We start from the raw sequence: 26,009 nt of genomic DNA, 5'->3' as shown, positions 1-26,009 counted from the left end.
AAATGTACTTGAACGTGATCATTTACAATATTAGCACATTGATACGAGGTGGACTAATAGAAAAAATTATATACAGTATGTATAAGCGAGTACAGTTTACAACAAGCTGTCCACGTGTTATGTACGGTAGTTGTCCAAGGTAACGACATGAAAACACGTGTTCGGGAGGCTTTACAGCGACTACTACAAAACATTTAAATGTGTAGGGAGTTTTTTTATTATTCATATATTAAGTTTCACTTGTATTTCCAAACTAGTTTTGCTAATTTGGTTGCGTTTGAAGAGGTATATAATATAGTTTATATGTGTATGTCTCCGATTATGTGACACATCATGTTGCGTTGAGAAGTCATTGCGTAATTTGCAAAGCTCACACCACTGTCCTCTGATTGGCTAGCTTTCGTGTCTGTTACTGAGCGCAGCCAATGACAATCAAACAAAGGCTTACGTTTAAATGAAAACGAGCCAATGGTGACGTATAAAGGTCTTTGGTTGCAGTCGCCATTTTAATAGTGGCGTCAACTGGCGGAGAAAGAGCGACGGACGCCGCTCAGAAATAAAGCTCTAAAAACGGTATCTTACAGGGAATACATGGACGATACCATTAGCTAAATGAATTAATGGAATGCCTGCTAGTCAATGGTTATGGTAGAGACAAAGTTGGTGTAGTTTCCCCCCGCTCGTTCAGCTCAAAAATGGACGACAGCAACGCGGCGAGGGTAGATGCCTGCCGAGAGTATCAGTCCTCGCTGGAAGACCTGACGTTCAACAGCAAGCCGCACATCAACATGCTGACCATTCTGGCCGAGGAGAACGTCAACTTCGCCAAGGATATCGTCGCAATAATTGAAGCTCAAATAAGCAAGGTTTTTATGAATAGAATTATTTTTTTATTTCCAAATTGTCTGTGTTGTATGTAGCTGGTTGCTAGCTAAACATGGCGTCAGGCGTTCAGATCATTTGGACACAACATGTCGCCCAACGTTAGCTGGCGATTTCCGGGTGGTGTAATCTGTTATAAAATTAAACCAGACTAAATTATAGTGGCACGTCTTTCATTTTTAAGCACATCGTGAATCGAAACTCAAATTATTAAACATGACTCCGAAAGTCAAGTGAAAATCCACCATAGAATGTTTTCAGTTATATTGCTGTAAAATATACACAGTGACGTGTTTTATGTAGGCTATCGTTTGATTTGCTCAGTCCGTGACAAGAGGGGTCCTCGTGGGTTTTAATGCTAAAAGTACGTCGGCCATTACGTCGATAAACGCTGTGACATCCATTACGCCTTTAACAGGAAGTTGATTAATTTAACAAGGAAGAGAGGAAATAGACATTAGTTCACTATTATAGTTCATATTTGCTAGCTCCGGAGTGTTAACTTACCACTTAATATGACTCATAAACTTTCTCCTTCACGATTGTGACATCCATTACGCCTTTAACAGGAAGTTGATTAATTTAACAAGGAAGAGAGGAAATAGACATTAGTTCACTATTATAGTTCATATTTGCTAGCTCCGGAGTGTTAACTTACCAATTAATGACTCATAAACTTTCTCCTTCACGATTGTTTTTGTTGAGGTGTTAACTTGCTGAGTTAATGCCTTAGTCCACTATATCAGCGGTCACCAACCTTTTTTGCACCGCGGACCAGTTTAATGTAGGCATTATTTTCAGGAACCGGCTTTCCACTTGTGCCAGATAAATACAGCAAAAATAAGTGCATGAAAAATACAACTCACTGTAACGTTGAATTATAGTTTCTTTGCGATGAGATGCAGATGGAAATCAGCCTTTTGCTACAATTTGTCACATTTATGTTTTATATGTTCATTAATGTCACAACGTTGTAACAAATGGCAACTTCCTATGAGGAGTTGTATTGTACATCTATAAACAAGCTTATTGGTGTGTAGTGGGACAAGCGAAAGTTAAGTCAGAGAAAATGCAGTCGTTTATAAATTATTTAACGTTTCTCTGTGGCCCTGTAGCAAATGCGTCACAGACCGGTACCGGTCCCCGGACCGGTGGTTGGGGACCACTGCACTATACGACAGCGACTCGAAATAAAAGCTTGAACATTGTTCAGTTAAAATTATGTCAAGTCTTTTAGTAGCGTGTTTCTTTTTATGGTGGATTTCTACTTCAGTTATTGTGTAAGATTAGGGTAATACACAGCTGAGAAAGAAATCCTGCACTTTGAGACCACAGCCATGTTTTTCTACATGTGTAATAAACTGATTTGAAGGGCAACTGGGCAGGAGAGACATGATCTGACCTCCATTTTAAAATAATTTTAGTCAACATTTTGTCTGCCTCTGTGGTCATTGTTTGCAATTAGAGGCCCGACAACATTTTAGACCAGAACGTCCGCCTGCTTTTCCATACGCGAGTGAATTTTGAAATGTTTCTTGATTGGTTAAAAAATGTCTAATAATAAAAAATGTGAAATGTGCTTTTTGTCATTTTTTATTTCCCAGTGTAATTTATTGATAGGAGTGTGGTTTTATTTATTGACAAGTTGAGCCTGACTTGGGCTGGCTGTTAAACATTTAACAGATGCTGCAAGGTCACTGACTTGAGTTGCAATATTTTAAAAATGCAGCTACTTTTAACATGCCTCCCAAATAAATTGATCAAGAACTACCTTTTTTTTGCAAACGACTCGGGTAAACAAAGACAGGTGAGCTCACTGGGTGCAGAGCTGAAGAGTCACAGGGGTCGAAGTACAGAGTCGTCCCAGGGAAAAACTCTGGCGGTAAACCTGCTCTCAAGGACACGATTTGCATCATGCTGGATATTTTTTCCACTAACCACTGAGATGACTTGGACTGATTGACCGTTGAAGAGGACACCTGGTTTTTTGTTTCCGAAGATGAGACTACTCAGACTTGCGCATTTTTATATATTAAAAAAAAATTGGAAGTGACATTTTTGGACTCAAGCAATACATTTTTGTGATATTTTTCCCCCTTTCTAAAATAACGTTTGCTTCAATTAGTTCTGAAATGTTTTAACCCCTGTTGTGTTCTAAACTTGTTGAGTTTTCTATCACTCTAGGCCTCATCTGCCGAGAAGCTTCCAGTTTTGTACTTAGTGGATTCCATAGTGAAGAATGTTGGAGGAGAGTACCTTGCAGTGTTTGCTAAAAACCTAATCCCGTCATTTATATGTGTCTTTGAAAAGGTACAGTTCTTGCTGCTTTTTTGTGTACTTATAATCACTTGTAGCTGACCCACTTTTCACTTGATTTAAAACCTGTAGTATGCATATTCTGGCTTTACACTTTTCTTATTTGAAGTTGTGGATGGGTTGTCACTTTGCTAGAAGTCTAAATTTAGACCGCCTGGTAGAACTCTAAATGACAGCCTTTGTATTCTTTAACACATGAACAATGCTGTGCGAGTAGATATGGACCAAGCCATGTCCTTTGTTTTTAGGTGGATGAGAACACTAGAAAGAGTTTGTTCAAGTTGCGATCAACATGGGACGAAGTGTTTCCACTGAAAAAACTATATGCGTTGGATGTACGGGTCAACTCAGTAGACCCGGCGTGGCCTATCAAGCCTCTGCCACCGACAGTTAATGCTAGCATCCATGTCAACCCCAAGTTTTTAAAACAGGTATGTAATCACACAAGTGGTTCAATCATTGTTGGAAGTGCACTACCCCTCACATTTCTCTCCACGCCATCTGTAGTCTGAGGAGCCTCCTCCACCAAAACCTACCCCCTCGAAACCAGCGGCCCCTGTTGCTCCTACGCCTGCGCCGCAGCCGCCGCCGGTAAGCTCATCCAGCCTGACCCAGGAGCAACTTATCAGACAGCAACTGCTGGCCAAACAGAAGCAGCTTCTTGAGCTTCAGCAGAAGAAGATCGAACTGGAACTGGAGCAGACAAAAGCACAGCTGGTAGGAAAAAACAGTTAAAGTAGTTGTAATTTATCAAATGAACTATATAAATTGGTGTAGGTCGATCTCTTTACCAGTAATCTCACCTACTGCTGCTACCACATACTGTATTTCCACCAACTGAGAAATGGTCGGAGGAAATATGGGTGTAAAAATCAGCTGATTTCACAGAGGTCTGCTTTAAAGTGTTACTGATCACTGTGTATTTGTTCTAACAAAATGTTATTGTCGTGCAGGCGGGGGGATTTACGTTGCCAGTTACCCCACTTGCAACACCAACCCCAGCGCCAAAGCCAGTCGCTCAGTCCACTCCTGTGGTCCGACCCTGGCTTGCGCCCCAGCCTCCGATCGACCCTAAGCTGCCCACTAAAGACCCTCGTCTGAACCGCACTGGCCCTTCACCCCCTGCTCAAAGCAAAGCGCATTCTACTGCAAAAAAGGAATATCCTTCTGCAATTGTGGCTCCTGTTGTGACACAAGAGAAAAGAATGACAGAGAAGCCTGTTCATTCAGAAAAGGTGCGTATCCTGAGAAGGGAAGAGGAGAAGCCCAAGCCTATGTCTCCATCCTTAAAGGCTAAAAACATCCAGAATAGGAACAAGCATACGGAGTTTGAGGGTTTGAAGTGTACAGACAATACAAAGAAAGATCCGCGGGGGAAGAAACGTGGACTGGAAAAAGGCAGAGAGGCCAAAGAAGATGAGCAGAAGGAGAAGAAAAGATGCAATGACAAGCGAGAGGACACTGTGCGAGGACCTGAGCCTCTGAGATACAACAAAGGAAAACTCCAGAACGGTCTGATGACCAAGCACGGCCGCAGCCAGTCTGCTGATAAAATCGGAGGTAACGCTCGGACTCATGCCAGGAAGCGTACACGCTCTCGCTCAAGATCCCGCTCTTCCACCACCTCGCCGAAGAGGAAAGATAGGAGGTCGCCCAAAAGCAGGACCAGGAGCAGCTCCCTGTCACCTTCGCCGTCACGCAATGCGGGGAAAACCAGGAGGAGAGGGGATGATCCGCAACACAGCAAGAGTGGGCGGGATGACCGACCAGCCTCTAAAAAGAACCAAGCAGAGAGCAGGAGGTCTAAGACGCCTGCGGAGGAGTGTCGCGCCAAGTCAAGAGACTCTCCAAGGAGCCATGATGGAGGCAACAAGGAGAGCAAAGATGTTCCTCACCGATGGAGAAGTGGCTGGGATGAGAACAAACAGTAAGATAAATCACATTAATATTACTGAAGCATTAGCCCTTCATGTATTTGTTCCTTTTTGGACAATGGGTTAATAGTGATCATACTACTCTTTTCACTTTTAGTCTAAAGGTGTTAGACTCTCATGTGAAGCCTGGACCTCCAAGACATAAACTCTACAGCACCCCGACGCGTCCCACTACCCCGCGGACCCCGAAACACCGCCTCAGTGTGGATGCCAATCTCCATATACCTGAAGCTCTCAACTCTGCAAACAAGAAGGACCTTCTTAGAAGGGTATGTCAATATGTATCCAACACATTTGCATTCTCTAGTGGCTATTTGATGATGTAAATGTAATATCGATTTCTGTAGGCAAGCAAGAGCCTGGAGAGCGGTGAAATAACGAAAGAAGACTTCCTAAACATGGCCCACAAGATTAAGAACTTCTTCCAGTATCAAGAGGAGAAGCAGCAGCGCACGGAAAGCTGGGACATCACTGGTGACTTCACTACCAAGAAACAGCTGCTGCCCGCCCCTCAACAAGGCTTGGACCTGGCCCAGTTGACGTATTACGAGCACAAGTCCAAGCTGAAGAAGACGCAGGTCTCGCACCGTCTTGGCGGAGAAAACTGGGAGGGTCCGGAAGAGTGCGACGAGATAAACCAGGCACAACTGGGTCTGCAAGGTGAGGAGCGTTTGTCTTAATTAGCTAGCTTCGAATGTTTATTTGAAATCTAAAGCTTGCCGTGTTGAATGACAGAAGAGAGACGAAGCATAGAACGGGAATTATCCAGACCTCCACTGGCCCCCATGGTAGAGGAGTACAACCACGGCAAACAGTTCCCCCCGCTCAAATCTGTACCAGGCCTTCGCTTCAGGAGGAGGGCTGAACCCCACGAATCCAGTGAGCATTCAGTGTTTAACATTCCATAACACAATAGAAACAATAGTCCCCAAGCTGACCCTACCTTTGGTTTGCAGGTGAAAGAGAGTGGAACTCTCCCTTAACGGAACGGCAACGCTTCGATGACTGCGAGGAACAGAAGAGCAGCTATGACGCTCCGAGGCGTTACGGCCCTGAAGGCAGACAGGGTGATCCCAGAAGGCTGGAGGGGCCCCCTCCTTCTGGTGTCACTGTTCACAGAAACTGTCCAAGCCCAGCTGGTATGGATCCTTCAATCCCCAGGTTTGAGCGCCAACGCTTGTCGCCGCTCCACCAGAAGGATGCGGCTGAAATGAGCCCTATTCCTCGCTTTGAGAGTCCCAACAGTGAACATTCTGATGACGGTCCCCTCAATCCAGATGTCCTTCCTGCCCCTAAATCCATTCTCAAGGGACTGGTCCATGAAGGACTGCTGTCTAATATTCTAAAGCAAAGTGATTCCCCAGGACACACCCCTCCTCATGACGGAAACCACCCACCATCCCGGTTTGACCTGGGCCCACCCAGGCCGCATCCTCCAGGCTGGTATGAAGGTGGCGCCCCAGGACCCTTTGAGGGTCCTGGCAGGTTTGATGGAGGCGGGCCTCCTCAACTCAACATGCCAGAGAGGTTCGACGGACCACGTGTGTCTCAGATTCCAATGAGAAGTGGGGACAACATGGGACGCTTTGACGGTCCACCTCACCCTCAGGGCTCTGTTAGGTTTGATGGTCCTTTAGGCCCACAGGCTCCTCCAAGGTTCGATAGACCAGGGCCTGGGCACTTTGAGGGTCCAATGCAGGGCTTTGAAGCACCACAGCACTTTGACAGCCTGGGGCCCGGTCTTGGACCAATGGGCTTTCAGCAGCAACGACAAATGCGATTTGAAAACCCCCTAAATCAGATGGCAGGCCCAATTTGTTTTGAGGGCCCTGGTCATATACCCCAACCGGTTGGGCCCCCACGCTTTGATGGGCCCCTTGTTCAGCCGGTTCCCCCCACATTTCCTGCCCAACACAATATCCAGCCAGCTATGCGACCGATGGCCCCTTCCATGTTTGACAACACCCTCCCACCTCAGCAGAACTTCAACATGGCTTCACAGCCTTTCCCCGAGCCAATGAACTCTCAGTTCCACCCTGTGCCGATAGCGTTTCCCACACAATCAAACATGCAGCCTTCTGCAAACTTCAACATACTCGCTCCTCCACCTTTCAGCCAGCCAGGCCCCACCCCTTTCTTCAACCCAGCAGTGCCTGCCATCAACATGCAGCAGCCGGTAAGCTCCTGGTTTCACCTGAGCATGATTAGTTTTGCTTGTCAGGCTTCAGTCACATTAATGTTTGTGGTCTTAGGTCAATGTGATGAACATGAACCAGCCCTTCCTGCCTCAGAACGCGACGCCTTTTGGACAGCAAGGTAAGATCATGCTGCTTCTTGTAAATTAACAAAAACACTGACTCAAGAAATGACCCCTTTCCACCGCATCTCTCCCTGTAGAGAACCACTTTGGTCAAGTCGACGTCAACGATTTGCTTTCTAGGCTCATTTCCACTGGCATCATCAAAGCGTCACAGCCGGAGACTACGGATCCTGATGACGGTCTGTTGACTTGTCTTGTCAACACTCCCATTAAAGAATACATTTTTGGTTAAAGTTGTTTGTTGTGTCCCCTCCCAGAGTTACTCTCTACAGCAATACCCCCGCCTCCTGCAGAGGAGGAGGAAGAAGAGGAGGAGGAGGATGATTTCCCAGACCTCACAAACTTCAAGCTTGAAGACATGAAACAGTGAGATTTGTTTGTAGTTCTGAAACGTCTCTTAATGGTGGCTTAGTTTTTGAGGTTAACGGAGAGCTGTCATTCTTCCCCTCTCAGGCGTTATGAGAGTGTGGTGACCAAGTTGTACTCAGGGAATCAATGCTGCCTGTGCAGCATGAGATTCACCACCACTCAGACAGACCTGTACGCTGACCACCTGGACTGGCACTTCAGGCAAAACCACGCCGGCAAGGTCGCTGGCAAAAAGATCACACATCGCCGCTGGTACTACGGCCTCACGGTAAGAAGGTGCACTATTCGAAATTGCGGAAGGATGGTAAACCCAGCAATATGTACAAAACCAGTGAAGTTGGCATACTGTGTAAATCGTAAATAAAAACAGAATACAATTATATACAAATCCTTTTCAATTTATATTCAATTGAATACACTGCAAATACAAGATATTTAATGTTGTAACTGAGAAATTTAATTTTTTTTGCAAATAATTAACTTAGAGTTTAATAACAGCGATTCATTGCAAAAAAGTTGGCACAGAAGCATTTTTACCACTGTTGCATTGCCTTTCCTTTTAACACAGTAAACCTTTGGGAACTGAGACAAATTTTTGAAGCTTTTCAGGTGGAATTCTTACCCATTCTTGCTTGATTTACAGCTTAAGTTGTTCAACAGTCCAGGGTCTCTGTTGTCGTATTTTACGCTTCATAATGCGCCACACATTGTCAATGTGGACTACAAGCAGGCCAGTCTAGTACCCGCACTCTTTTATTCTGAAGCCACACTGTTGTAACACGTGCAGAATGAGGCTTGTCTTGATGAAATAAGCAGGGGCGTCAATGGAAAAAGACGTTGCTTGGATGGCAACATATGTATGTTGCTCCAAAACCTGTATACCTTTTCAGCATTAGTGGTGCCTTCACAGATGTGCTCGGTTTCCCCTTGAGCACTAATACACCCCCATACCATCACAGATGCTGGCTTTTGAACTTTGCGCCTTCTTTTCTTCTTTGGTCTGGAGGACACAACGTCCACAGTTTTCAAAGACAATTTGAAATGTGGACTCGTCAGACGACAGAACACTTTTCCACTTGGCATCAGTCCATCTTGGATGAGTTTGGGCCCAGCGAAGCCGGCGGCGTTTCTGGGTGTTGATAAATGGCTTTCACTTTACATAGTTTTAACTTGCAGTTACAGATGTAGCGACAAACTGTAGTTACTGACAGTGGTTTTCTGAAGTGTTCCTGAGCCCATGTAGTGATATCCTTTATATACTGTCGCTTTTTGATGCAGTACTGCCTGAGGGATCGAAGGTCACGGCCATTGCCGCTTACGTGCAGCGATTTCTCCAGATTCTCTGAACCTTTTGATATTACGGACTGTGGATGGTGAAATCCATAAATTCCTTGCAATAGCTCGTTCAGAAATGTTGTTCTTAAACTGTTCGCATTTGTTCACAAAGTGGGGACCCTTTCCCTATCCTTGTTTGTGAATGACTGCATTTCATGGAAGCTGCATTTATACCCAATCATGGCACCCACCTGTTACCAATTAGCCTGTTCACCTGTGGGATGTTCCAAATAAGTATTTGATGAGAATTCCTCAACGTTCTCAGTCTTTTTTGCCACTTGTGCCAGCTTTTTTTAAAACACATTGCAGGCATCAAATTCCAAATGAGCTAATATTTGCAAAAATAACTAAGTTTACCAGTTCGAACGTTAAGTATCTTGTCTTTGCAGTGTATTCAGTTGAAAATAGGTTGAAAAGGATTTGCAAATCATTGTATTCTGTTTTTATTTATGAGCTACACAACGTGCCAACTTGGTTTGTATAAAATTAAAGGAGACTTTGATTTTAATCCATATAACATACTTCTTTGTGGTCTAAATAATATGCATTGGATATGCTTTTGATGTAAGTCACATTTATAATCTACTTTTTACATATGTCTGCAAGATGTTAGTTTGTAGGGGTGCTCCCAGATTGCAAATTAAACTATGCCCATGCTCCTCAAAGTATGAATTTATCTTTTGAAAATGTACACTGTTAAATATATATTGAAGACACCACATTTTTCACCGCCCAGACACTGTCAAATAAACTGTCCTTATAAATTCACCCGGTCACAACCGTACATGCTCTGATTGATAGCACCCGGTCCCAACTGTACACACTCTGATCAATGGATTACAGAGCTGCATTTAAAAAAAAAAGCTTCTTTTAAAAGCATTTGTCACTGCATGTCGGTGTTATTGTACGCATGCCACGATTAGATATGTATCCTGTTTTCTCATTTCCTCAAACCCAAATCGTAACGTAGCAGACATTTTACGTCAGTTTCGCAGCTAATCCAATTTCAAGTTGATCTGTCTTGACAAAAAAATCCTGTGTAAAATGTAAAGACAAACATTGATGTATGCATTTATGTATATGTATTTCATTAGACATCAGCAAGTAGGACATTGGATGAGAATAAATAAAACAAGATCCAGGCAGAAGCCTACATACAAAAATGCCCACATAAGTAGATCCACCTCACTGTGACGTCATGTCATCAATCTTAAAACATTACCCAAACTACGCAGACCCAGGCATGGAAAACTGGGACGTGACGATAAACGGTAATTATAACTGCGGTAAAACTTGCGGTATTACCGTTTTAAATTAATACATCAAAAAACCCTGATTGAGGATTACAAGATGGAGGTGTTTTTACTGAGGCAGTTTGATGGTGCGTTCTAGGACCGCTGAACAGAGTAGGACAACACCTGTCAGACATAATAATGAATAGATTTGACACTTTTCATTAAAATAAATCTTGAAGTGCGAAAGTGTCGGTTTATATTTAAAACAATAAAAGCTTAGCCATTAAAACGGATACAATGCTAAGACTATAGCACTATCAGTGCAGCACAAGAAACACTTGAAGATCAGTGGGTGTCGAAAAATGTCATTGTGTACTTTTTGAGCACATTCAACAATACTGTGATTATAAGTGATCATTTTGGTCACGATAACTGATGTGAAATTCTCATTTTGTTATATCCTTATTCACACCCGACTATGAACCCTATGGTTTAACACAAAGTCAGAAGAGATTAAGTTTATCATAGGTCCCCTTTAAGCATGTCTTCCATTTCTTACAGGACTGGGTCGAGTTTGAGGAGATTGCTGACCTGGAGGAGCGAGCCAAGAGTCACTTCTTTGAGAAGGAGAATGAAGAGGAGGTCCAGAAAAACCAGGCGGCAGCTAAAGAGAAGGAGTTCCAGAGTGTGAAGGCTACTAAAGACCAAGTTGGAGAGGTAAAACTATTTCGCTTTACAATAAAATGTCTGTAAAAGACTGCCTTTTTTGTGCCCCTACACCAGTGGTTCTTAACCTTGTTGGAGGTACCGAACCCCACCAGTTTCATATGCGCATTCACCGAACCCTTCTTTAGTGAAAAATAAAATGTTTTTTTTTTTAAATTCAAGACAGTTATGTTTTTTTTACTGGTGCACAAAATGAACTGTGCATTAACATCACCTTGTTCAAAGAACAACCAACACAGTGCATGAACTCATAACAAATTACACACCTGCAAATCAGTGTGACTTCTGCTGTTGCCGTATCCATAATACGCCGATAGGGAGAAGTTTTTATTTACACGATGAGTCAGGTGTGTCTTGACTGTAGCGCCGGGAGGCTCCGCCGAACCCCTGAGGCCGACTCACTGAACTCCTAGGGTTCGATTGAACCCAGGTTAAGAACCACTGCCCTACACAAATGGGGCCTTGACATTTCTGTAAAGTTGACCGGTCTGTTGTGTTGAGCTCTTGCTATATTTGAACCTAATATAGTGCTGGGCTGTGCTCTGTGTAAAAGGCACAGGTGAATAAATGCTAGATCTACTGTTGCAGTTTTTTCTCATCCTAAAAATCTTGTTTGGTGTCTGCAGTTATGTGAAATCTGCCAGGAGCCATTTGAGACGTACTGGGTCGAGGAAGAGGAGGACTGGTTTCTAAAGGACGCTATCAGGGTTGATGAGAAGGTATGCAACATCCCAATCTGGTTCTCCTGCTTTTATAAAAATAAGTAAACTGGCATTTAATGTTGAGGTGCATATTCTCTTAACACAGAACTTCCATCCTGCGTGTTTTGAAGATTACAAAAATGTGAGTATGGGGTGAAAAAAAGAGAGGCAAAAATCAGCTAAAACACAAGTGATTGTTGGTTTGATCTTCTGCTATGTGTCTGTCCTCAGACATCATCCTACTGTGATGTGACGCCATCTCCCAACAAGGCGCTGACAGACCACCCGCTGAGCGCCTTCATAAAGACGGAGGAAGAAGAGGAGTATTCTTCGTGTGCCATGGAAGCGGCCGCACCCTCAGTCAAACAAGAAGCTAGTTCTGAATCTGTCGAGTGTGAACAAGTGGTGAAGAAAGAGGAGGTTTTAACAGACGTGCAATCGGACGAGAAGAGCCTGTGAGCAGCTGCCATGCTGCACATTTTCTTTGTTTTTGAAGAAAAACTTTCCGTTGGTTGACAATTTAACTTAAATACATTTTGGTATTTGTGCCGTCAAGATGCTGCTTGAAAAAAAGAAATGTTTCCTTTTTGGGTAAAACATGTAAATGATTTAATTTATACATTAAAGTATTTTTGGAATCTGTGGCGTGCTTGACTGCAACAACGGCTGTACATAGTTTGATAACTAGTTGGATTTACTGATGAGCAGTTACAGGTGTTTACTTGTTTGTGGCGTCCATTGAGGTAAGCATCAAACAATCGGTCGATGGAAGATTGCCTGCTCATCAGGAAGCATCCGCGCTCTTTCTTTGGGTTTCAATAAAGTTTCGGAAACTTGTTTGCGTTGGTGTGATTGTTCTTGGGTTTTCATTGTTCTGCTTTTCAAATAAAAATAAAGGTCATGTTTAATCAAAAGACTGCCTCAGTTTGTTCATAAAACCTTACAACACATGCAATGAACACACAATGACATCAAATTTACATGAATTTGGGAAGAAACTAGTTCATAGATTTTACTTAAAAAAACAAACTTCAAACATAAGCAACATGCATGTCAGTAAGAGAGCAGTCTTTGATTGAAAATGTAATAACTTTTCCCTGCCGCTACTTTTAATCGACATGTACACTTTCAAAGCTTCACCTCCATAACCAGTAAACACCCAGAGCAATGGTCAGGCAGGAGAACACAGTTGCTGTGGAGACAGAACATTAAAAAAAAAGTTAAGACAAGCAGTAGAAAATGGACTGATGAATTTAAAAAAAGAAAAATATCACAATTATATAAAACATTTATGAAGTACTATTTTTGTTTAACTCAGTTATGTTGAAAACTAAAGTAGCCTCACCTGCGAGGTAACGAATGGTCTCCAGCTTGAGTGACTCCAGGACCGTTTTAAGTGAAGCCACCTGCAGGTCCATCTTCTTGCTGATCTCCATGTTGTTGTGATCCAGGTCGGCTTTCTATAAATCGACAAAAAACATGTGAATATGGCCACTAAGGGAGACCATAAGCAGGATATTTAAATTTGTATTTAATTTACTTTTTGATGGAATTCTGTGCTAGCCTCCATCAGCTTCGTGTCCTGCTCTGTAAACTGGCACAAGACAAGAAGTTGGGTTGCTTTGCCGCTGCATGCATGCAAACATTTACACACTCACCATGTCAGAGATGCGGCTGCTCTCCAGGTTGATATCCAGTTTGGATTCCGCCCGCACTTTTAGACTCTCTTCCTTCAGTCGATTATGCAGTTGCTCCAGTTCCCGCTTCATCTTCTGCACAAAACTAAAAGACTCAACCAATTTCCACACAACTAGCCTTGTCAATAAAGGATGCAATTGTACCGTGTTCTCAGATCGCAGGTTGGCAAAGTCGCTCTTCTCCAGGATCACCATGTCCTTCCTGATGGCGTCCAGGTGGGCCATTATCTGCTGCAGGGCAATTTCCTGTGAATAACAAAATAGGAGCTTGATTTACACCCAAAGGGGGTGAGACAATGAACAAACATGTGATGTTCAGAATGATAGCACCCCACCTGGTGCAACTTGGTCACCATGTCTTTATAAACAATATCCATGTTGGCCGTTGTCAAAGTCACCAGAGCGGAGACGATGAGCTCGGCCTGTCGTTTCTCGAAACCTGGGAAAAAATGCCTTTGTGTGTAACTAATTATGCAGCCATTAAGTATACATAATGAGGTCCAATGCAAGAAATAGATGAACATGTAATTAAAAGTATATATATATATTGTTAAAGGAAAGGCCATGTAACACAGTGGTGAACATGCCCTTTCCCAACTACTTTGGCACGTGTTGCAGCCATTAAATTCTAAGTTAATTATTATTTGCAAAAAAAAAATAAAGTTTATGAGTTTGAACATCATATATCTTGTCTTTGTAGTGCATTCAATTGAATATGGGTTGAAAAGGATTTGCAAATCATTGTATTCCGTTTATACTTACATCTAACACAATTTCCCAACTGAAAACAGGGTTTGTAATATGCATCCATATTTTGATAAATTATTATATTACTTTAGATTTAATTAAATGTATTCATTTTGGGGTTTCGTATCAAACCTGCATACAGTTGTTTCGTTTTAATATTTTTTTGTAGTTTCCTCACCGCTACTTGCCAGCTGGGTCACCATGGCATGCGAGTCAAAAGTAAGTTTCCGCTGTTCCAGGGGGGTTAATTCCACTTTCCTCAGGTCAAAGGTCGCCACTGCTGTCCCAACCTGGATAGCTGTAAGTAAACAATTAAGCCAGTTGAGCAACATTGCAGCAGGGGGGAAAAAAGACAAGATGGGGCCTAAAAATACGTCCACTTCTTTTAAGACATTTGGAAAAGTTGTAATAGAATCACACTTGTAGATGGAGACACATATGAACACAATATGGTAGCTATTGACTAGTACATTAAGTTGGCAGTACAGTACATTCCGCACAACTGTTACCTCTCCAATTTGCAAGCTGCCGTAGCTTCCATCTTCGCATAAGAGTGTTCATTCGGCTCTTCTTGGCTTTAAATGTAACGTAAACGTTACTCAAATCGATAAAGTTTGTTAAATAACTCCTGTGGGCCCAGTAAAGACTCTTGTTTAATCGCAAACCGGATGCAGCGTCAATGCGAGAAGAGTGGGAGTCTTGTGATGCCTTCTGGTACTGTCGGAAAATTGAACTTCTATCGTCAAACATTATTTAAGAAAGCGTCTTTATCTCATGTGTCATGCCGTCAATTTGTGAAAAACGCTTGAGTGTGTTATATATACATATAATCTTCAAACAACGCCGACAGGTATATTCTATTACACCAAGAGTAGTATGTGGTCTCCGTGGTGCATTTGTTGCCAACCGTCTTCCATTTACTGAGTCGTTGTAACGCACCCTCCATTGTCAATAAAGTTTTCCATCCAAAAACACAACCAGGAAGTGTCATGGTGGCCACCGCGGGAGACAGTGGAAGCTGGTTTCCAGCGTTAGCTCTGGGAGTTTCCTTGCTCAAAGCTCTTTTTATCAACGCCTAGTGAGTCAAACACTGTTTTTACGTTGACTTGTGTCATTCCTGTTTTTTTTAGGGGGGGGGGGGGGGGCAGAAAAATGTCCCACGATACTCCTGTTAGCATCCGGCTAACATTAGACTGCCTGGCTCGCAACATCTACTAAATTGTATTTTTTGAATTAATTGATGTTTTCTTAAATCATGATGATTGCGTGCTGAATTGTAAATGAGCTTTCTTTAAATAATGTCACTTGCATATTATATGTTTTAGTAAATGTTTGTAAAGTCTGCGTGGTTAAACCCAAGCCTACGTAGCGGTAAAGCCACACGATGTCGCTATTTAAACCAAATATAGCGGTATGAATGCGAACAGACGGACACAATTACTGTCCTATCTTGACCTTTATCGTTATGTTTTGTATTTGTGTAAAGTCATTCTACAGATTTTGAAGTGCACAGAAACTGGTTGGCTATCACACACAGTCTGCCAGTGTCCAGATGGTACCATGAGGTAAAGGGAGTCTTCTTTGTCTGTCCTTTTGAACAACCACTCCCCCCTGCTGGTGTAGGGTGTTACTACAAACGATGTACTTATTTTTTTGGTATTTTCTTCGTTATTCGTGTAGAACACGTCCGAATGGACCCTGGACTACCCACCGCTGTTCGCCTGGTTCGAGTTCAGTCTTTCCCACATTGCTCAGCACTTTGATAAGAACATGTTGGCAGTGGTGAACCTCAACTACGCTAGTCCACCTACTGTCCTTTTTCAGAGGTTGTCTGTCATCTTCACTGATGTGCTTTTCATCTTTGCTGCGAAAGAGTGAGTGTGATGGGAAACCGTGCCACTACTGTTTCTTGTTTAGATATTTCTGCATACCGTTGTTGATTGTCTTTGTGCAGGTGTTGTAAGTGTGTTCGGGATCAGAAAGGCACTCGAGATGTCCTCGGCCGTCCATCTTTTGTCCTGGCTGTGCTGCTACTCTGGAACTTTGGTCTTCTCATTGTTGATCGTATGCTTTTCAATCAGTCAGCTATTTGATCCCACCCACTTGCTTTCTGATGGGTGATTGACAGATTGATGTACTTCATGGCATATTTCTTGGGGCTTTTCAAGTATTTAAAGGGGAACTGCACTTGTTTTGGAAATTTGCCTATCGTTCACAATCATTCAGAAAGACATGACGACGAATGTATTTTTTTGAATGCATTCTAACTCGTAAATATAAGTCCGCTTACAACAAAGCCAATGGAAGGTTCTCTATTTTGCCCATGAAACCCAATAAATAACCATCCAAAAAAACACCAACAATAGTCCATTTACATTCCGTGACTTGAATATTAACCAGGTATTAGTGATATTGTTACTATAAGCGCAAACGCAGATTAACAATTTATAGCGGCGCCGTGATCACTAACTTATGTGCTTGTATTGACATCATCGAGTGGTCAGCTGGCAGCACGGTGGAAGAGGGGTTAGTGCATGTGCCTCACAATACGAAGGTCCTGAGTAGTCCTGAGTTCAATCCCGGGCTCGGGATCTTTCTGTGTGGAATTTGCATCTTCTCCCCATGGCTGCGTGGGTTCCCTCCGGGTACTCCGGTTTCCTCCCACCTCCAAAGACATGCACCTGGGGATAGGTTGATTGGCAACAATAAATTGGACCTAGTGTGTGAATGTTGTCTGTCTATCTGTGTTGGCCCTGCGATGAGGTGGCGACATGTCCAGGGTGTACCCCGCCTTCTGCCCGATTGCAGCTGAGATAGGCTCCAGCACCCCCCGCAACCACAAAAGGGACAAGCGGTAGTAAATGGATGGATGGAGCTTCTTCCTCGCTTCCTTGCTTGTGAAAGTTTATTGTAGACCATAAATCATGCCTCTTAACTGAATAATATAAAGATTAGGACGTTTTCTGACAAGTTGGTACACTTTGACAGCCAATTTAGACACAAAAATGACACTTGGTTCCCCCCACTTTTCTTCGTGAGGATTATGAGTCATTCTTAATCTAAACAGGAATATAACAAGATTCTATCAATCGGCATCCTAATGACAGCAGCTCTTGTACGTTAAGCGATGTTTTTATTATGTTTGTTGGCTCTCTTGAAGTCTTCAGTGGTTAATCGTCAGTGATGTATATAAAATTTAAAAAAAGCCACCGTTGTGATGCGTTTTTGAAATTATTGCGCCGCGTATGCTTAAAATGAGCATAATACATAAATATTAAGTTATTATAAATGTGTCTGTTACTACATAAAATATACGCTTACAGCATGCATATAAACCCTAAATGGAAATGTTTGGATGTTTTTTTTAAGGCTTTTATAGGCAGAATAGAGCGACTTTCATAGGCTCCATTGTAAGCAGACTTTTGATCCCATTTGTTTACTATTTAAAATACATAAAATAAAGAAAAACATAGGTGTTCTTCACTTACATAACGATTGTGAATGATAGGCAAAATTACAAAAAAAAAGTGCAGTTCCCATTTCAAGTAAATTCTGTAATAGGTCAGATTTTTAAGTACCGTATTTTCCGCACCATAAGCCGCCCTGGGTTATAAGCCGCGCCTTCAATGAACGGCATATTTCAAAATTTGTCCACCTATAAGCCGCCCCGTGTTATAAGCCGCATCTAACTGCGCTAAAGGGAATGTCAAAAAAACAGTCAGATAGGTCAGTCAAACTTTAATAATATATTAAAAACCAGCGTTCTAACAACTCTGTTCACTCCCAAAATGTACGGTAATGTGCAAATGTGCAATCACAAACATAGTAAAATTCAAAATAGTGCAGAGCAATAGCAACATAATGTTGCTCGAACGTTAATGTCACAACACACAAAATAAACATAACGCTCACTTTCTGAAGTTATTCTTCATTCATAAATCCCTCAAATTCTTCTCCTTCGGTGTCCGAATTAAAAAGTTGGGCGAATACGGGATCCAAAATGGCCGGCTCCGTCTCGTCGAAGTCATCGGAGTCAGTGTCGCTGTTGTTGTCCAGCAGTTCTGTGAATCCTGCCTTCCGGAAAGCTCGGACCACAGTTGTGACCGAAATATCCGCCCAGGCATTTACGATCCACTGGCAGATGTTGGCGTATGTCTTCCGGCGCTGTCTCCCTGTCTTAGTGAAGGTGTGTTCGCCTTCGGTCATCCATTGTTCCCACGCCGTTCGCAGTCGTGCTTTAAATGCCCTGTTGACACCAATATCGAGCGGTTGGAGTTCTTTGGTTAATCCACCCGGAATGACGCGAGTGTTGTATTTGTGTGCTTCACTTGTTTTTTGACACCATCTGTGATGTAAGTTTAAATTCTGCGTTATACGTGTGTCGCTTAGTAGGAGCCATTTTGTGGTCTTTACAGATGTAAACACACAAAGGAAATGAAATGTAATACCCGCGCGCTTCTTCTTCTACGGGGGCGGGTGGTTGCTTACCGTAGAAGAAGAAGCGTTTCCTCTTCTACGGGGGCGGGTGCTTACCTTGGCAGTTGTTTACCATAGAAGAAGAAGCGCTTCCTCTTCTACGGGGAAAAAAGATGGCGGCTGTTTACCGTAGTTGCGAGACCGAAACTTTATGTAAATAAATATTTATATTAATCCATATATAAGGCGCACCGGGTTATAAGCCGCACTGTCAGGTTTTGTGAAAATTTGTGGTTTTTAGGTGCGGCTTATAGTGCGGAAAATACGGTATTCATTATTTAATGGGCTTTATATTTATGTGTGTAAACTCAAATAAATCCTATCGTAAGCAATAAGATAATCATGTTTTGTAACATTGACTTCATGGCTCCTTGATGTTGTCCCTCAGATATTCATTTTCAGTACAATGGCTTTATGTTTGGTTTCCTGCTGCTGTCAGTAGCCAAACACTTGCAGGTAGCATCAGGTCATAAGTTTGAAGTCTTTGTACTCTATAAAATGATGAACTAATTCTGCAACTTTTCTTTGGCATTGGACAGTCGCAGCACATGCAGGGGGCGCTGCTGTTCGCTATTCTTCTCAACTTGAAGCACATCTACCTGTACGTGGCTCCTGCATATGGTGTCTTTCTGTTGAGGAGTTACTGCTTCACTCAGGACAACAGCGGTAAGCCACACAACAAGTGCTGTAGCAACTACCTAATATCATCATCGCACAGTGTGGGAGCCAAACAGTAACCACTTAATAAAAAATGTGTAGTGTCATGATGTAATTCATAAAGCAGCTTCGATGTATCAATCATTTACATCATTGTGTGATTTTTTTTCTGTGCAGACGGCTCTATCAGATGGAGGAGCTTCAGTCCGCTCCGTTTGCTTGCTCTTGGCAGCATTGTGGTCACCGTCTGCGCTGTTTCCTTTGGCCCGTTTGTCGCCATGGTGAATGCATTGCAAACCGCTTCAGAGATCAAGGCGAAAAATACGATTTAAATAAAATGTCAGCATAAAGTGGAGTTATATTTTGTTTTTTGTTTTTTTGCAGGGTCAAGTACCTCAGGTACTGTCGCGTCTCTTCCCCTTCAAGCGAGGCCTTTGTCACGCGTACTGGGCGCCAAATGTTTGGGCTCTCTACAATGTCCTGGATAAAATTTTGGCCACGCTTGGTAAGAAATTAATCGTTTCTCGAGTCAAGTTGTGGCTGTCATAAAACCTTGAATGATTCTGTAGCCAATGTTTTAAGTAACATCTTAAAATTCTGAGGTGGCATATATGTTTTAAAAAAGTTTAACAGTGTATAACAGGGCTATTCAACTGGCGGCCCGGGAATGACACTATATCAGCCCCCGAGTTCATTTCAAAACTTGGGAGACAAACATTTTTGCAGCAAATTCCTAAAAACACTAGAGTGCTCCTGTTGTATAGAGGAGCTTGGACCACTGTAAACACATTGGCAGAACCTTGCATTGACATTTTAACCTTGCAAGCAAACATAGAACATAGGGATCCAAGCTTGTGATTTACACAATTAAGGCGTTCCTCAAGGCACCTCAAGTTACGCATTTTTCTCTTAATGTAATTTATGTAACTAAGGTGTTGTAGCGTGTTTACTCCAGATGCAGTTAGTAGTCATGTGTTCAACTTATTTCCTTATACTAGTGGTGTTCCTCAAGGTTTCATTTTAGGTCCTCTCTTTTTCATAATTTGGTCTATTCAACAGGTGTCCCATGAGTGAGACTCACATTTTTGCAGAAGGTCCTTAAAAACAGCACAACGCTTCCCTGTAACTCAGACAAACAAGACAAAAAAAATCTATGTCTACCGTAGAGGATGCTTGTTCCCTGAAATATATACAGAATGAGGCCAATAGTGAAGGGAGAGGTCCGGTCCGGCGTATAATATAGCTAAAAGTAAAGTTTTTCAGAAGACATATTTTCAAACACAATTTGACTGTGAAAGAATCCCAATAATAGATTTTTTTTTTTCCAGGTAATCATCTGAAACTTTTGAACGAGGCAAAACTTTCTCGGGCCTCTATGACAGGCGGCTTGGTTCAGGAGTTCCAGCACTCTGTCCTGCCTTCTGTGACTCCATCCGTCACCCTCGTCTGCACTCTGCTTTCCATTCTGGTGAGTCCTCTGTAAATCCTCCAATTTTTAACTTAGAAATTCCTCAGTGGGCTCACATTTCCTGTCTGTGTGGTGTGACTTTTTAGCCCGCGGTAGCATCCATCTGGTGGCGTCCTCGTGGTGCTCGCGGATTCCTGCGCTGCCTGTTGCTCTGCGCTCTCGGCTCCTTCATGTTTGGCTGGCACGTCCATGAGAAAGCCATCCTCATGGCGATCCTCCCTCTCAGGTGGCCTTTTATTCATGTTATTAGAGTGCAATACGACTTTGTTATTGGTGCTTTACAGATCAAGTCAGCAATTTAGTGTTTTCCACAATGTAGTTTGCTGGCGGTAGAGAGTAGAGAGGATGCTGGTATCTTCCTAGTTCTGACCACAACTGGACACTACTCGCTGTTCCCGTTGCTTTTCACCCCAGCAGGTAAATATTAAACTGTCTGTCACTTATCCAAATGTTAAAATATACACCATCCTAGTCACTTTTAATGCACTTTAATTATTGTGATTACTTTTTTTTTGTAGAGTTGCCGATCAAGTTTGCACTGATGTTGATGTTCACCATCTTTTCTTTTGCTGCTCTGGGGAGATTACACAGGTAGTTGAACTATTTTTTTTCATACATTTATTCAATAACGTCTTGATTTATATTGCCTTACAGAAATGGCTCATAATATTTGTAAAAAAAAAAATTATTGGAATCACTTTTTTGGTTTAAAAAGAAAAGCTTTTGTTATATTGCAACTTTTTTTGAAGATGTAGTATGAAACTTCAAACCACCACTTAACTGCAACCTTTATGCATAAGGGCTAACTTTCCAATTTGATCAAAGTGTTATATCCTGCCCTCTGACCACGTAACGACGTAGAGCAAATGCAGCCCATCAGCATGTTCACTTTGGCCATGTGACCTTGTAATCCATTTAATTGTCTGATGGGTGACATTTGTCGTAATTATTTGGACAATGTAAGAAACTCAGGTCAGTGACCATGATGTCTACCTCTTTACTATGTTCAGCACAGCATGTACTTATATAGCCCAATCCAAACAATATTTTCTAGTCATGGTGCACAAAAAAAATCAACCAGCACAAAAAGTAAACACACATGGTCACACATAACACAACCTGCTCACATAACCCCGGGTGATATTATAAAAAAAAAACATGTCCCATCACCATAAAAACATTAAAATTTACACCCATTTAAATCAATTGCAAGGCGTTATGGAAAAAATGCAAAACACTCTATCCATGCTTATCAATGTTTGACCTTTAGCTGCTTGATATTTCTGATTACAAAGCTTTAAAGAGGTCATCACGGAAGTAAACAAGGTAGGAGTTGAACTTTCACATACTCTTAATATTCAATTATAATAACTCAGTGGCGGGCCGTGCGTTTCCCACCTAGGCCTTCAGTGATGTCCGACTTTAATTATTACCTCTCAAAATACCATCATTTATGTCCCCACCTGACCATTGCTGGAGAAATACTATACAGAAACACATTTACGCACTACTGGGCATTGAATCACCACCAACAGTGTACACAAACGGGGCTACTGCGCTTGCTCTACACGACTGTAGCATGCTGGGTAATGGAGTTCTTATGTTACCTAGCTCATAACATCACTATATATGTGCCTTAAGCCATCTAGAAGGCCTTACTGACAACAACGCGTGATATGATGGGCTATTGCAACTGTCTATCACTGTATGTCCCCGTTCACTCACAGCGCACGGACGCCAGCATTGCTGAATCTGAAGGCCAGTGGCAGATTGGGTACAGCACGGCAACATAAGCTAGCTGAATTCTGATTGGATAGAAACTCTATAAACTAAAAACAACAGCGCTGGAAGGAGCATAATATGACATGAAGAGAATATGAATACTTTTAGATATTTAGGGAAAGTAAATTAACAATTACTTTTATCTTTAATTATGATTATGATTTCTGGTTATGTTAGGCCAGACACATATGTATGGTTACTTTGAATGCAGTCGGCTTTCGGCCCCTGCCCCCTGGACAATTGTTTTTAGCTCAATGCGGCCCTACGGTCAAAAAGTTTGGACAGCCCTGACGTACAGTAACTATGTCCGTATATAACATGTGCATGTGCATTTGCATTGTGTGTTGTTAGTTAATGATAATAGTGCTAATGATAGCTAACGATAGCAATTTGGTTAGCTATCTTTGAATGTTCACTTGTCCCTCGTTTATCGTAGCTAATTAGTTCCAAGTCTGACCGCGAAGTAGGATTATTTTTAATAAAAGGAGTATTTTCATTGTTGGAGCATAAAAACAGTGTGACATTCCGAATGTTTTTTAAACATAATTAGAGCCCGCTAATCATGAAATAATACCCATGTAGTAGGGCTAGACAATTAATTGAATTTTAATCACGATTTTGGCTCCTCACAATCATAAAAAAAACATACGATTAATGGGCCGTGCAACGTGCATGCAGTTTCCTGAGCTTGTAACAGTGAAACGGATGAGGAGCAAATGAGTGAAAAAAAGACGAGGTCTACTAGAAGTTTGGGATCTCATCATGGTTGTTACTTTTAATTTGACACAGTGCTAGTATGCCTAAAAAATAATCACTAAACTCAACAAAAAATGTCTGTGTTTACCTAACTGCGGAGAATTGGCCAATAAAACGGAATCAGCTGTTGAACAGCTATATCACGGGAATTTACATTAATGTGAGTGAAATGCTGTCATTGTGAGAAGAAGTAACATTTGTTTAGGAAAATAATGTGTCCGCTCTTTCATCCCCAAACACTCAACCGCCCCGTCCTGACCTATACTATGTGGATACGGCCACTTGAAACAGCGACTATACTACAAAGCTAAAGCTAGCAAGAACAATCCACGCACAACACATCTCATCTGCTTGTGTTGTTGTGAATGACATCATCAATGTAAGATCAATGTTAAAACAGGACAGCAGTTGCAACTTGAGAGGCTAGCTCTTTTTTTTTATTTTTTAAGAGCCTCAAAAGTTAAGTTAAAGTTAAAGTACCGGTACCAATTATTGTCACACACAGTTGAACTTGTCAAGCTCAGAACAGCAGCATACTTCCCCCCTTCACAATAACAGCACTGTGCACAACATCCGGTCTGACTGTGCTAACAAAATACAGGTTTCAAAAAAGTAACATAAACAAGCATTGTGTACTTAAAGTACCAGGATAATGGAAAAACAAGTTGACTTTATTACCTGAATTGTGTTTTATTGTATCTGGTAAACTATATCTAATTATGTTTCCAATTCACAAAGTATGTGAAAATACAGTCTCAACATCCACAAAATGCCAGAATTTTAGATGGCTCACCAATGTGAAAATCTGTTATTGATGAGGCAGAAGTTGAAGATGAAGTGCATCAAAAAATAGTTCTTCCAAAGGTTGTTCAACTGGATTGTCACAGTGAATAAGGATAGCGCCAAGATTATTTGCTTCTTAGTAACTGCTTTTTTGTATGTGCACGAGCGCCGTGCGTGCACGAGACAGCAGTGAGTGACAGGCCTGAAATCCAGACAAATTCTTCCGATAGACATTATACAGTAATTGGTCATTGTAAATAATCTGGACACTTTAAATTTTGAAACCTGTATATGTTCTGTTAAACCACTAATGTTAACCCAACCTTGCCGGTGGTGTTCTTGTTATGTTTTTAATTTTGAAAAATGTAATACTGGTAAAGTAAAGTAAGTAAGGCCACCTACTCAGTGGCCTAGTGGTTAGAGTGTCCGCCCTGAGATTGGTAGGTTGTGAGTTCAAACCCCCGGCCGAGTCATACCAAAGACTATAAAAATGGGACCCATTACCTCCCTGTTTAGCACTCAGCATCAAGGGTTGGAATTAGGGGTTAAATCACCAAAAATGATTCCCGGGCGCGGAACGGCTGCTGCACACTGCTCCCCTCACCTCCCAGGGGGTGAACAAGGGGATGGGTCAAATGCAGAGGACACATTTCACCACACCTAGTGTGTGTGTGACAATCATTGGTACTTTAACTTTAACTTAAAGTAAAAATAAATATCTTGTATATGTAAGGGTTTTTTCTTTTCCCACACACATCCTATCATGCATTCCTTCTCTTACAACGGACATTTTTTTTATCTTAAAGTTGAGATTTCATTTTTGTAAAATTAATCACATATTAAAAATCTTAGCAATGTTTTTGCAACTGTTATTTTAAGATTTTTAAGTACTGTGTTGAACGGGTGTCTCCCCCCAGCCAACAGTCACTACTGCGCCCGGTGGAGGTTGTCTACCTGTCTGGCCTGGTTGCTGTGGCGGTTACCTGTGAGCTCATCTTTCCTCTGTCGCCGTGGAAACAAAAACTACCCTTCCTCCCCCTGCTCGTGACGTCCGTCTACACCTCGCTGGGGGTGTGTTACTCCTTCTTTCGTCTCTACGCCAGTCTTCTGCGACCACAGCAGCAGGGCCACAGGCCCAAACAGCTGTGACACAGGTTTGATTCCTGACAGACATAAACTGTGGACTCAATCAGGTAACAAGCAGAAACACAACAAAACTTAGTAGGCACTAAGTAGTCGGCGCTCAGAAGATGGACATTAAAGATGTTTTTGTTTTTTAAAAATATTTTACATGAATAAAAAAGAAAAGAATTTTAACGAAAATTGTTTCGCTGCTGGTACTTCCATCTGTTTCATACCAAAGGGTCAATGAACACAAGTTTGAAAAACTTTTATTGATAAGGCAACACAGAACTTGATTTGTTACAATGAACTTGGGTGGAAAGACTTTCACTGTGAAATTGTATTGCACAAATAACTGTTATAGCACTACAGATGCTAACCTGCTCAGCCATCAGCAAGGAGTAAAAGCAGGTTAGAACTCACTCTAATCAGTTCAATTATCACTTAGCAGCTTACTGAAGCTAACAAATTCAGCGGTCCACAGGTTAGCAAATCATTTAGACAGTTTAACTGCTATATAAAGGAAAAGGGGTAGGATGAAATAAGCTCTGTTTCTTCCTACTCCTTTTCGAACATGTTGAATAGAGAAACTGGAAATTGTGATGTATCATGTTGTATGCATGCATGTTCGAAATAAACTCAAACTCAACTCAACTATTAGTTATCGGTTATTTTAACCAGTTTAGCTATTTGGACGCTAACA

General features: G+C 41.9%; 3 protein-coding genes across 5 annotated transcripts; 2 read left to right on the top strand and 1 right to left on the bottom strand.

The window, feature by feature from the left end:
* Positions 1-512: 512 nt before the first annotated feature.
* pcf11 (PCF11 cleavage and polyadenylation factor subunit) lies at positions 513-12,732 on the top strand. The gene is given in 16 exon segments (XM_072913789.1): positions 513-866; positions 3,067-3,192; positions 3,447-3,629; positions 3,706-3,915; positions 4,152-5,125; positions 5,230-5,401; positions 5,480-6,011; positions 6,089-7,308; positions 7,385-7,448; positions 7,530-7,631; positions 7,710-7,818; positions 7,906-8,089; positions 10,953-11,108; positions 11,744-11,836; positions 11,925-11,960; positions 12,050-12,732. Coding segments are annotated over 16 exon segments (4,635 nt in total). The 5' UTR covers positions 513-620; the 3' UTR covers positions 12,278-12,732.
* Positions 12,697-15,323, bottom strand: ccdc90b (coiled-coil domain containing 90B). Of its 2 annotated transcripts, none has more exons than XM_061962613.2 (8): positions 14,772-15,323; positions 14,441-14,560; positions 13,851-13,954; positions 13,660-13,761; positions 13,477-13,587; positions 13,359-13,412; positions 13,164-13,278; positions 12,697-13,010 (listed from the first exon to the last, which is right to left on the bottom strand). In XM_061962613.2, the coding sequence occupies exons 1-8, from the start codon at positions 15,010-15,012 to the stop codon at positions 12,955-12,957; spliced, it is 903 nt and encodes a 300-aa protein (XP_061818597.2). In that variant the 5' UTR covers positions 15,013-15,323; the 3' UTR covers positions 12,697-12,954. The 2 variants fall into 2 exon arrangements, with proteins under 2 accessions (XP_061818597.2, XP_061818596.2); XM_061962612.2 differs by having other exon boundaries at positions 13,477-13,590; positions 14,772-15,284.
* On the top strand, positions 15,234-25,830 carry alg8 (ALG8 alpha-1,3-glucosyltransferase). Of its 2 annotated transcripts, XM_061962609.2 has the most exons (13): positions 15,234-15,340; positions 15,749-15,827; positions 15,943-16,136; positions 16,217-16,326; positions 19,127-19,194; positions 19,278-19,404; positions 19,573-19,676; positions 19,780-19,900; positions 20,724-20,863; positions 20,950-21,089; positions 21,183-21,280; positions 21,382-21,454; positions 25,102-25,825. In XM_061962609.2, the coding sequence occupies exons 1-13, from the start codon at positions 15,252-15,254 to the stop codon at positions 25,331-25,333; spliced, it is 1,575 nt and encodes a 524-aa protein (XP_061818593.1). In that variant the 5' UTR covers positions 15,234-15,251; the 3' UTR covers positions 25,334-25,825. The 2 variants fall into 2 exon arrangements, with proteins under 2 accessions (XP_061818593.1, XP_061818594.1); XM_061962610.2 differs by lacking the exons at positions 15,749-15,827; positions 15,943-16,136; positions 16,217-16,326; positions 19,127-19,194 and having other exon boundaries at positions 15,238-15,340; positions 25,102-25,830.
* The last annotated feature ends 179 nt before the right edge of the window (positions 25,831-26,009 follow it).

The sequence above is a fragment of the Nerophis lumbriciformis genome, linkage group LG09 (assembly GCF_033978685.3).
Source record: "Nerophis lumbriciformis linkage group LG09, RoL_Nlum_v2.1, whole genome shotgun sequence".
NCBI lineage: Eukaryota > Metazoa > Chordata > Actinopteri > Syngnathiformes > Syngnathidae > Nerophis > Nerophis lumbriciformis.
Note: the sequence above shows the minus strand (reverse complement) of the source record. Positions and strands in the feature narration are given on the sequence as shown.